At 27.0% G+C, this 13,851-nt stretch overlaps 1 protein-coding gene across 2 annotated transcripts; it reads left to right on the plus strand.

Moving 5' to 3' along the window:
• The first annotated feature begins 5,333 nt into the window (after positions 1-5,333).
• LOC107004768 (RNA-binding protein 24-like) lies at positions 5,334-12,109 on the plus strand. 2 transcript variants are annotated; one of them, XM_015203120.2, is made up of 6 exons: positions 5,334-5,645; positions 5,718-5,850; positions 6,502-6,628; positions 7,233-7,272; positions 10,546-10,825; positions 10,896-12,109. In XM_015203120.2, the coding sequence occupies exons 1-6, from the start codon at positions 5,472-5,474 to the stop codon at positions 10,919-10,921; spliced, it is 780 nt and encodes a 259-aa protein (XP_015058606.1). In that variant the 5' UTR covers positions 5,334-5,471; the 3' UTR covers positions 10,922-12,109. The 2 variants fall into 2 exon arrangements, with proteins under 2 accessions (XP_015058606.1, XP_015058605.1); XM_015203119.2 differs by having other exon boundaries at positions 10,916-12,109.
• The last annotated feature ends 1,742 nt before the right edge of the window (positions 12,110-13,851 follow it).

Here is a 13,851-nt window from a genome sequence, read left to right on the forward strand (position 1 = left end):
GAAAGTTGATTAAATTTTAATATGATATTTTTAAAAATATTAAGTTGTTAATTGCTTTGTTTACGCAAATGTAATGTGAAGATGTCCATTAAGATGTTCATAATTAAATTATTTTTCCGTCATTAATAGCTAATTTTTACTTGAAATAATTATAAGATATAAAAAAAATGTAACCGATACTTAAAATAATAAAGCTTTAACTAAAGAATATGAATTCAAAATTAAAAGTCATAGCTAAACAAATCCAATAATTTCAAAAAACATTATATATTAATTAAATTAAACTAGAATAAAATAAATTATTTAACTTTTTTTAAAACACATTGAAGTAGGCACGCCCAGAAGTCTCTCTTATATAATAAAAGAAAACATAAAACAAAAATAATTTTATGTGATAATACATATCTGAATAGCTACGTGAAAACATAAAACAAATATAATTTATCTTAATCTTTTATTTCTTCTTATTTACTATTTTCTCCATTCATTTTTTAGTTGTCATGTTGCTTTTTTGATAGTCATTTCCATCAATTTTTAAAATTGAATTAGATTTCATTAATTCGATATCTAGAATAAACATATTCAAAAATATATGAAAAGTATTATAAATTACATTTTTTTGCATATCAATATGATGAAAAAAACACATCATAAAATGTTAGTCAAAGTTCATAATGTTTGACTCTAAAAAAGAAAACCAGGACAACTAAAAGTAGACGGAGAAAGTATACTAGATATATAAGAGTCAATGCAAGCACGGACCTAATATATATTATTTCGATTGTTAAATTTATGTGACACAAATTATATTAGGAGAGTCAATCAAATTTTTATATAACTTTTTTACAAAATCAAGTTTTTAATTGTTTTAATTTATTGAACTTTTAACATTATGTTTAAATAATATATGTTACTCACTCTGACCCAATTTATGTGGATTCAGTGTCGTCTTAACCACTAGACTACTAAAGTCATCGCTTGGGGCTCCATATTTTTTAGGACCCCCAATTTTTTTAAAATACTTATACTATTACTTAAAATTATATGTATTTTTAAATTGAAAAAAAAACATGTAAGAAGTATTAAAAAAATGGCCGTTAGTTTTTCTTACTTTTCTGAGGGAATGAAACATTTTCCGAAAATAATTTTCTTAAGTGGGAAATTGTGTTTCATCATTTATCTCCTAAAAATTTGAACTTATATTATTATTTACCTTATACTCATCTTTTTTATTCTCTATTTTATTATTTTATTCTCAATATTGAACTTTCTCCTTAAAAAAATGATTTATTGTTGCTTACAAGTTAAAAAAGAAGAAAATTTGCTTTTGAGTATCTTCTTCAAACAATATTTCAACGTTATTTTATCAACTTATCAAATTTGTGAGTCATGTTTTATTATTTTAACTTTATTTTATAATTTTTCTTGAACTTTTGTTATTGTTGATATTCTTAGTTAGTAAGTATATATATTCTCGTTTTAGTTATTATGAATAGAAATAAACTAGAAGATAATGATTTAATGAAAATACTCAACCAAATAAAAACACTTGATTCTTTTCCTAATGCATATATTGCTTATAGAATTATATTATAACAATTTCTGTAACTATTGCCTCGACCAGAAGAAGCTTTTTGAAAACTAAAATTGATAAAATCTTATCTAAGATCAACAATGTGAGATTGAATGCAGTAGCTATATTATCAATTGAAAAGGAAGTAATAAAACAAATCGATTAGAAAACAGTAATTAATGACTTCACATATAAAAAAACAAGAAAAAAGGATTTTAAATAAATATATACATGATTATCTTTTTATATTTTTTTAAAAAAAGATTTAAAAAAATATTAGGGCGCTTCTTAAAGGTTTGATTTTAGGCCCCCAATCTTGTTGAGTCGTCCCTGCACATTATGTAGCACATGTGAAATTTTGAAAGTCAACCAAATTTTTGTATGTTCTTTTTAATCTTTTAACATGTTAATAACTCGCAAATTGTTAATTATTGTGACATAGTTAATGTAGTTTTTAAATAATATATGTTATTTCTCATGTCCCAATTTATGCGGTACATGCGAACTTTGAGAGTTGATCAAATTTTTAAGTTGTGATTAATACTCTTAACGTAGTTCTCAAATAATATGTGTGACTCCATATGTTCCAAATTTATGTGGCATATATAAAATTTTGAGAAATAATCACATTTTAATATGTTCATCAAATATCCTAAGTTGTTAATAATAGTGTTTTATAGTACATTTAACACAATTTTCAAATAATATATGTTACTCCCAAGGTCCTAAATATGTAGTACGCGTGAAATTTCGAGAGTTAACTAAATTTTTAATGTATTAAGTTTATTTTGAGTATTGTTGTTGTAAATACATAACATATAAAAAAGAAATAAGCAAAATAAATTAAAATAAATAATGTCACAATTCAAAACGACTTCTGAGTGACACCCACACTTACCCTTCTAGGTGGGAAAATCAATGATTCAAATCCCAACTTGTACATTAATTGTTCAACTTACGAAATACAATCATATTGTTGAAGCTCAAAACTTATTAATCTGTGAAACAAAAAATTCACTAGAGTCTATTACATATTATTTCCAAAATCTAAAAGTCATCACATCAAGGATATCTACTTAAAATATCAAGTCTAAGAGTATCAAATACACCATAATAAATAAATAGAATAGTTTATGCCTAAAAGTAAAGACATCATGACATGAGAAAGAGAATTACACAAGGAAGAAGGAATAGCTCATCCAAAAATTTGATGTGTTTGTGACTGCTAGAGCTAAGGGTGAAACGAAGTCGCTGGCACACTCATTGTACTCCACAAAAGGAAAACGAAGAAAAACACAAGTAGGGGTCTGTATAGAGAAACATACAACAAATATCATCGATCGATTCAAAATAGAAATCAATATTTATATATCTTTTAAATATTTTGAATTATCTTGTAGTATTTTTAACGTAGTTTACAAATATATAAAATTCATTTTTCAAAATTTTATATTTTAACTATTGAAATAATATTTAGGATAAATAAAAAAATTGAAAAAGAGAGAGTTTAGCTAGCGTTTGACCTCAAGTTTCCAAATATTCTTGGCAAATAATATTTGGATGAAGTTTTTGATGAAAGTTTCACCATGTGTTTGGTCCAAGTTCTCTCAAGAATAACTATTTTAAAAAAATATGATTTATACCCATAAGTTTTTTTAAACTATCAAAAATACCCATAAATTTGTATTATCATTTATAAGAAATATGTTCAGTGAAAAATAATGTTATAACAGAATTGATAATAATCAACAACAACAAAATAACAATTAATATAGGCAAGAGCAACATATTTATCGCATATTCAAACTTGTCATTGGTTCGACTATGATTATTATTATAACCATTAAAGATAAATTGTTCTTTTTTTTTTCTCAATTTTATCGCTCAAAATAGATAGAGGAGTAATCTAATTATTTATTAGGAGTAGTAGATATATATGCTAGATATATATTAGTTGGAACTAATAAATGATGGGTTTTTTTTATAAATATAAAAGTTTGGGTAATTCTTTTTATTTCTTTTAAAATTCCAAATACTAAACTAGCATTTGACTTCAAGTTTTCAAAATATTCTTGACAAATAATGTTTGGGCCATGTTTTTTATCAAATTACACCATGTGTTTGACCCCAAGTTTTATAAAAAGTATTTGGCTATTTAATAAATAATAATTTATATCTAAAAGTTCTAAAAACTATTAAAAATATCCACAATTATCGTTTGGTCATGCGATGTGGAATCTTATGATATGATATCATAAAATGAAATCATGAGATGAAGTTGAAGTTTTGTTTAAACATGCAATATGAAATTTTTGTGTTGTATATTTTCTTGTAAAGATAAGAATCTCATAAGTTATGAAACTATCAAAATAACCCCACTTGTTTATTCAATCTTATCAAATAAACAAAAAATTATAAAATCACATGATAACTTATTAAAAATCTATTTTGTTCTCCACTTAAGTAATTGTTTCATCTAACTATAATTGAATAAAAAAATTTAAACATAATTGTAGTGTACTAGTCTTTAATATAATCATCTCACATAATAAGAATAATTTTCTTATGTTAAACTTGCCTTTCTCGATCATATGCCGAGAAGATAAACCAACATTATTATTTTGTGTCATTTGTTGGTCAATATCATTCGCAACTATATTTTCATGCCATAGACCATATATTTCATCATTCCTTTTGTTATTCTTGCAAATAATTATGTAAAACTGTACAAGATATGACAATTTTCACTCGTGTGTCAATATCATATGGTTCATGCCTTGTTTCACTTATGTGCAATTATACATTTTCAGTGCATTAATTTCGTGCTAAGATCAAACATATTAGAAGTAGTGAGTATCAAACATACATCACCAGTGTTGTCCTTATTCATATTAAATTGCTTTAAACAATTTCGTATGTAGTCGAAGGACAAGTTCTTTTTATTATGAAAAATCAAAAAAGTATTACTTCCTTCATTCTTATTTATGTTCACCAAATCAATTCCTACTTTGTCATTTATATTTATCAAAGTTGAAGTAATAATAAATTTTATATTGATGAGAATAACAAATTTTAAAAAGTAATAATGTGAATACTAAGTACATTTACCTATGAAATAATGGTTAGTAGATATAAATGTGATTATTTTAATAAATATAAACTTGTAGGTCAGCTTTTGTATTTAAAAAAATCTCAAATCATGATATAAAATTCCTAAGTCATGATATTTGTAGAATATGGATTCTATCTCATGTCCAAACAATGTTTCCATCTTACGATTCTATATTGTGATATGGTATCGCATGAACAAACACCTACATAATTGACATCAATCAACAACAACAAAACAACAATATAGGCAAGACAATACACTAATCACGTATCTAATTTTTTTACTGATTCAATTAAAATTATAACCCATTAAAAATAAATTGTTCTTTTTCTCAATGTTGTCAACTCAAGTTAGAATATAAACTTATTCGATTGAGATAGTAACAAATATTAGTTGAAATAATAAGACATTTTTTAAAATAAAATATTTAAATTTGACCCAAATATTATTTTTCTTTTCTAGTATAAACATTACTTCACAAATTTTCCAAGTTTTTTTTTTGTTGTTGTTTTTGGAGCCAAACAAATCCTTAGTATATGGAGATTGAAAAGGGTTGGCGGGGGAAGTAAAGCGCGTGAAGATAGTTGAAGATGCCAGTGTGTAAAGCAGTTATAAGCATTGTTTATAATTTATGTCCTTTTTCTTCCCTACTATTATTATCTTTTGCTTTCTCTTCCCTCCTATTTCTTTTTTTTCCCTCCCTTCCTCTTTCCTTCCCATCTCTGACCTAATCGAGATCTTTCTTCATCTGATATCAACGAGATCCAAATTACTTATAGATCAAAGATGACTCCATCAGCTCAATTTGGAGATACAACGTATACGAAGGTGTTTGTTGGGGGTTTAGCTTGGGAGACTCAAAAGGAAACAATGAAGAAATATTTTGAACAATTTGGTGATATTTTAGAAGCTGTTGTTATAACTGATAAAGCTACTGGAAGATCTAAAGGCTATGGATTTGTATGATAATAATTATTATTTTTTTTATTTTTTTTTAATGTATGTTTTCTAATTGATATTTGGTAATTACAGGTAACATTTCGTGAGGCAGAAGCAGCTATGAGGGCTTGTGTTGATGCTGCTCCTGTTATTGATGGAAGAAGAGCTAACTGTAATCTTGCTTCTATGGGTGTTCAAAGATCTAAACCTACTACCCCTAAACATGGTATCATATCATATCCTCTTTTGCTAAAATTAATATTTATTTTGTGGTTTACTTTGATTCAAAGTATTCAAATCTGATGTATGAATATTCTTTGAACTACTCAAAAATATTCTCATCCTTTATTTTTCAGCTACAAATAATGTCCAATATAAGAAAAAATAGTCCAATTTTTTCTCTTGAGTTAAACAAAATAACAATGTAGGGACAAGTGCTTAAAGTATATTGATTGTGAGATGACTACATTTATAATGTCAATTTTTATATTTTATGTATAGAGTTAGTATCATAAATTTCACTTTCACAATGTCTCAAACATCCAATCCCTCCTCCTCCCCCATCTTTTAAAAAAAAAATGTTGATTCATATATTTTGTTCCACTTGTTTTAAACCATTTTTGCTAGTGTGAAGATATATTTTGAGTCAAAAACATAATTGTAATAAAGGCATTGTTTGTGCGCAAGTCCACTTTATGATGCTCTTTACTTTAGCACCACCAACATATAGGCATAGCATGTGATGTTTTAAGAAAGCATGACAGCTCATTTTTTCTGTGAAATAAACGTACACCTTTTGCTTTTTACTCTTTCTGTGTCTCTGTGACACGAAAATAATAATTGATATAGTAAATTTATTATTTTATTGAATCAACAGGAGGAGGAAGGAACTTGAGGGTGATGAGTGGTTTTCATGGAGGGTTTCAAACAGCAACAGCTTTTCCTTCAGCAACAACTTTTCCTCATTATGCTATCCAACAAGGGATACCTTACAATCTTTATGGGTATTACACTTTTACATACTCTATTTTATTTTTAATTTTTTACTATACCTACACTCACGTGCATCTGCCAACTCATTCCAACAAGACCTCATTACACTGTACCCACGCCATTTTTTTTTAATGATGTCCACAACTCATCATTATGCATGCTTCTTCTACAAAAAACTCACACTTTGACTTTAGTTTGGATTCAATTAGCAATTAAATACTCTCTTCGATCCATTTTATGTAGTAACATTTGATTCGATATGAATTTTAAAAAATAATGAAGATTTTGAAATGTTTATCAAATTGTTCTTCAAAAAAATAACTCACTTTTCTCTCTCTTTATTAAAGTATTAAAAAATTAATTGGGACTAATAAGAGTAAAAAATAAAATTACTTATATAACATTCTTTTTGGAACTGACCAAGTGTCACGTAAAATGAGACAGAAAAGATACTTCAATTGTGAGTCTTTTTAATACCTAATTATAACACGATATATAAATTTTGAAGATGTTTAGAGTCGAATTATTTTTTAGGTATAATGCTTAAGAAAACTTCCATGTCAAGTTTCAGATTGTAATGCTTTTATGTTTATTTTTGTTGTGACAAACTGTCAGGTACTCTCCCTACTCGACAGATTACACATACCCTACTACGGTTTGTACCCTTTTATCTTCTTTACTTTTTAGTCCCTATCATTTCTTTTATTTTACTCTTCAACTACATTAAATTAGACACAAAATGGAAGAAGAAGAAAAAATATATTTAAAATTTAATGCTATAAACATATGACTCACATTATTATGATTATGAAAGCTTGTTATTAAATATATGAAATGAAAAGCTTATGTTTAAAAAAGTATCTAAATATGTTTTATATACTAAAAAAGATGTATTATATTTGAAATTTTAATTTTGGATGGCGAATTTAGATCAAGAAGTTATAAATTTTTTTGAAATAAAGTATTATAATGTGAAAAGCTATAATTGTAATAATTAATAACTTTAAATACTTAATAGATATTAAAGAAATTTGAATATTTTTTCTTAAAAAGTATAATCTCAAAATTTCAATTTTGCATGGGGACAGTAGAGTAATAAAAATAGAAAAATATTTTTTGGGGCAGAATGATTGTGGACAAAATGGGGACATTTAAGACAATTCACGTGGTCAATGTGGGGTGGGTGGGTTATGATAATACTTCCTAATTTTTTTGACAATTATGCCCTTCATGAAAAATGAAAATGTTAAGTTTGAATTTCTTTCTCTTTCTACAAATCAATGATACTTTTATATTTTCCAACGCATAAAAAAAGTTTAAAAATTCTTTCTTTTGATATACAACTAATTAATGAGTTTATCCTGCCAAAATTCTAAATATATTTATTTTATAAAATTGTCTTAAAATTATGAAATTAAGCTTAATCTCATCTTAGGTAGTGTAATTTTCTACCTTTACGTGGATGATTTTTCATATTTGAATTTAAATATTTAATAAAAGTTCCACAAATATTACATTTCAATTAATTTAATATGCATTTTGTAAAATAAAAACTCACACAATTTGGAAAAAAAGGAAAAATCATAGAATTTAATAAAAAGGATAATATAGATAAAGAATATACTATTGAAATTGCATATAACTTTGATTAAACTATTAAAAGATAGAAAATATAATGTAGAATAAAAAAGGAAATTAAAAAATCAATCATAGATGTACAAGGTTAATTATAATAATTTAATTTGAATGTTTTTTTTAAAAAGAAATTAATTTGTTAGTTTTTCACTACTAATTGAATATTGTTGCTCTCTTTTTGACCTTTTTACTTTAGTCCATGATTCAAGGCAACTTTGGATACCATATAAGTTTTCAAATAAAAATTGTGATGGTGGGGTTTTGGTAGTAGCAAAGTTCAAAACAACAACTTTCAGTTTAACTTAATGTTCATCAATTTAAATAAATCTTTTGGTCTAACATAGTTATCTACTATATTAAAAGTAAATTGTTCAATAATATTTATTTAATTTAGAAAATTAAGAAATCTTTTGTTTCTAATTTTATTTTTTCTATTAAATATTATTTATCATCTTATATATTTTTTAAAATATGAAATTTAATAAAATAAAAAATAAAATAATAATATTATCCCAATTATTTATCATTGATTATTTTTTAAGGGTCACGCGTGATAAAAAAATTAATTATCACTCTCTGTGATACTAATTTGATTTCACACAATTTAAGGAAGGAGAATTTTATTTTTTTGAATAGTGTGGCATTAAATAAGTTATTCATATTTTTATGAGTATAAAAGATGAAATTAATATTTTAAAATTAAATGAATAATAGGTATAAAAATTTGTTATTTTTTTAATCGATTAGAAAATAAAATGTGTTTGCTTAAGTTGGTATAGAGAGGATTTCTTTTTTAGAAAAAAAAAAGGAAATGACAATTAGCATTTGCCAGAAAAAAAATTAAAAACTAAAAAAATAATGAAAGTGAAGGAGCACGAATTTCTAAGCAGGAAGGCATGTTGTTTTAGTCAAAAGCTGATTGTTGACCTTTTACTCATTAAAGAAGAAAGCATCAATATCTAATTTCATACTTTATTGTCTATAGCACGTTAATAAAACTTTTCTTAATTAAATAAATATTTTTCTCCTTTTTAATTTGCTTTTTATTTATTTATTTACTTATTTATTTTAACAAAGAAATTTTAAAAATAAAATTTTCTTTTCGTTATTTCTAACATATAAAAAAAAAGATAAAAGAAAATAATCATATTTTATTCTTATCATTAATTACTCACTATTCAATTCATTTTTAATGGAAAGACATAGCCATCCAACACTATTAACACAGATTTTTTTTTTAATAAAATAATATCACAAGTTTTTAAAAAAATAGTTTTGATATTATGGTCGGAGCAATATTAGGTGCGGGATGGTTGGGTTATATTCTTTGATGAAAAATTGTGCGGTAAATAGAAGTTAAATGAAAATTATGTTAAGTGTATATTTAATTTCCACATATTTAATATAATTGAAAAAAATATATATATAAAATATACCTTCTTCTCAAACTTCTCCACCATTGTTTGATATGCGACAAAAATTCTATTTTAATTTTAAGACTCATTTGGACATGTGATATAAAATAAAATTATAAAGTTTGAAATTTTGTTTGAACATACAATTTAAATTTTTTAAATTGTATTGTGAAGATTATTAAAATTTCTTAATTCTTATACAATCTAACATAATGAGCAAACTGTAATCCATAAATAAGATATTAGAATATCAATAATTTTATAAATATTTATGCTTACAAATTTTTAAATATGCACAATTTTATAAAGAATCATCAATCCAACAATAGTAGCAACTAATTATTCTTTCCTCTAACTTTTCATATGGTACAAACAGTCTCTTCACTCTTATGACGAATTTTTCATATTTTTTTTATATATATAAAAGGCATAATAGCTTGGGAGATGGTTGTATTACACACATTGATTCAATGATAGAAGAGTGTAAAAATTGAGTTTCACTGGGTTTAAGTATATAAGGGGAAAAATTGTGATTAGAAAAGTCCAGTTGACAATCTGAACCAAGTATCACGGTCTCTTACGATTTTCCTCCTTTATAAAATTTTAAATAATGAGTTGTTTTTGTTTTACCAAATATAAACTTATTGTAAAAAAGTTTTAGTGTATTTCTTATCCAATAGGTGGAAGGAGGATTTTTTTGAGCCATTTTTATATGTCAAGGGCATTTTTGACGGAATAGATAGAAGGAGGATGTTGAGGATATTTTCTAGTGTTAGAATGGAAGCTTAAATGATATGAAAAAAAAGGGATTAATTAAGGTGAAATATTTTGCAGAGTTGAAAGCAAAAAGTAAATGCATATTGTTTGAATATGTGCAGGGTTACTATAGTGTGTATGGAGGAGGAAATAGTCAATATGGAGTTTATGGGAGTGCAGCTACTGCTAGTGGTGTGTTATCAAGTGCAGCTGCTGCATTTTACCCATACATGAATTTTGGTGAAGGAAATGGCAATGGCTGCTACACACCCAGCCAGGGCTATGGTGTTCAGTACCCACACCATCTCTTCCCCTATTCCGCTGCTGCTGCTGGCCCTGGTTATCCAACACAGCACTATGGTACCCCGATTTCCCTAGCTCCATCACCTGCCTTGCATTCAGGTTTGTGTATCAATTTATATTATAACTGATCGTGGGAATTAAGGAGAGTAGGTACTAATATCTTTGACAGTTTGTTTTGCTGTGCCACAGGCGTGACAAGTGCACCAATTCCTCATCATTAAGAGAGATGGTATGACAGTCAGGAGAGATCGATACAACATTGATCTATAAAAGATGCCTCCCTCCCTGAAGGATCTTTGGCCTAACCATGGTTCTCTTGCATCTTTCTCTTTCTCAATTAATGGAAGGAAGCCCGCGTATGGAACAAGGGCTTCTCCACATAGGGTGTGGAGTAAAATTTAACCAATCTCCACATTTCCATTTCTTCTCTTGTAAGGAAAGGCTCCTTCAAGAGAAACAAAGCATTGCATACGCATCATCATCTCAAGCTATCAAAACAGCTTAGTTGATCATCATGTTTTTTTTAATCTCTAAAACCTTAGCCCAATTGGAAAGGCTAAAGAAGATTTTGCCCCTCAAGGGCTAAACAAAAATGTCCCAAGTTAGTTTTAGTTTTGAAAAGCAAAAGAGTTGATGTAAATTTCAAAACTTGTAGTCCTTCCAACTTCACTTTAATGTGGATTTTGAAATGGTTAGTCCCTCCAACTTAAGCTTTACATATATAACTTGTAGATGTTATAAAAGTTCTGTGAAATCATGGGCATGAGGATGATGTCCCAAGTTTTTGTTACTTCTAACTATTAACTAGTCTTAGGATTTTACAACTTAGACTAGCTAGGATCAATTTACCTTTTGAAAATCTTTTTAAAAATTTTCTTTGTATCTAACAATCCAACAATCTCTCTTGAGGATAAGAGTGATTATGTGAACTAACTCTTAATGTTTTTCTTTTTATGTTGTAAAAAAGTGTGGGGTGGGGGCTAGAATTGGGTAATTTTAGCTCTCTTTTACTTTAAACATAGGAGGGATACTATTGATTTTGTTTGGTAAATGTTTTTATCATAAGGAAATCCACTCTATTAAATGGTGATGGAGTTCCAATGCATGTGAAGTTGGTTACCCTTGGGAGATTTTTTGGGGTCTCTTGGGTACTTCTTCAAGTAGATTGTCAACCATGGTTAGGACTCAGGTCATCTTCATTTCTCTGTAATTTGTTATTATTATATATCATATGTTTGGATTGTAGTAAACTAGCAAGTAGATTCCTTCTCAATCATGGATGATAGAGAATGGATTCATTACTACTTAAGCAACTTACTCTTTATTATTTTTCAATTATGTCAGACACAACTTTCTTTTAATGCATCTATTGTTTATGATTTGGTGGACTAATGTTTTTTAAATTATCATTTTGTTGACTGATATGTAATCTTCCCCAACCTCACCACCTTATGTTTAAGTCACACATTATTTCATGCAATATCAAAGGCCACAAACCCCCTCCTTCCAAAAAAAATAAAATAAAAAATCAGAAATCATTAATTACCTTATTAATGACTTGTTCTTTTTTTGTCACAAGGAAGATATGTAAACTTCCAATTTCCTATTTCTTGTTGAGATCTCAATTTTTGGAATTAGGTTCTATTAATTTTATAACAACTATCTTCAACATGCATAGACCTGGAATGCAAATGCATAGATCAGATCTATGTGTGGACTGTTGTAGTTACATCATTTCCAAATTTATTATCTACTAAGATTGTGAAACTTTATTCTATATCAATAAAAATCACTTAAGTTTAAACACCAAAGTTTTAGAAAAGGTTAAAGACTTAAAAGTAGATTAAACTTTTTTTTGTAAATTGTAATACTATAAAAGTTATTATTCCCTCTGTCTATTTTTATTTGTCATGTTGCGTTTTTTGAAAGTCAATTTAACTTATTTTTAAAGTTAAATTAAACTACAATAAAAATTTAAATATTCAAAAACTGTATAAAAAGTACTATATGTTGTAATATTTTACATATCAATATGATGAAAAAATATATCCTAAAATATTAGTCAAAATTTGACTCTAAAAATGGAAAGTATGACAATTAATAGTGGACAGAGAGTATATATATTAAGTTAATAATAATTTAATTAAATGTTTTGATGACTATTAAATAATATAACTATAATGTATATTTATTTAATAATATTAAAATATAATAGTTAATAATACTCGCTCAGTCCACAATTAATAAGTCATGATTTCCTCTTTTAGAGTCAAACTATAAGAATTTTGACCAACATTTTACGATATAGATTTTCATCATATTGATATGCAAAAAATTGCAATTTATAGTACTTTTCGTATAGTTTTTGAATATCTATTTTTTTTTAAAAAAAATATTGAATTAAAGTATTCTAATTTAACTTTAAAAATTAATTAAATTGACTTTCAAAAAGTGCAACATGACAAATAAAAGTGAATAGAGGGAGTATACAGTAACAATTAATAAGTTGTTACATACCGACCGAACCGGTGGGATCCGATTCTGGTACCGGACCAAATCGGTAGCTATAAGACCGGGCCGAAACTTCCAAAAAGTTGCAGTAAGACCGGTTCTAGTAATTCCTCCGGTTAACAGGAACCAGTTCCGGTGGTCCTGTTTTGCCGGTCCGATTGGATTGCCAGCCTTCCCAGCTAGTAAGCCAATAGAAAACAAGCAAGAGAGTTCATGTGTTATGAAGCAGCCTACCAACTGCAACTATTTAGGGGGTGTCATATAAACTCTCTAGAGTGATTTAGCATTGGAGAAAGCCTTTTGTAGTTGGTAAAATCATTTGCAACAACTGTGATCCAACATCAACTATCTAGAGTTCAGAGCTCTTTCAAAAGATCAACCTGAAAAGACGAAGTGTTGCCCGATGATTTTGGTGGCCAAATATATCACAAGGAGGTCCCCATCATCCTAAGTTCGAGAAAGACATTGTTGAGCCCTCGAGTCATGGAGATTCTTAGAGGGAAGAATCAAGGAAATATGTAGAATTGTACATCCAAATATTCATCAATAAAATCTTTTGTTTATCAATAAAATTTGTTGCAAACACACCCTGGAAAACTTCGTACAGAAAACCA

Source organism: Solanum pennellii, chromosome 11, assembly GCF_001406875.1.
Source record: "Solanum pennellii chromosome 11, SPENNV200".
In the NCBI taxonomy this organism is placed as follows: domain Eukaryota; kingdom Viridiplantae; phylum Streptophyta; class Magnoliopsida; order Solanales; family Solanaceae; genus Solanum; species Solanum pennellii.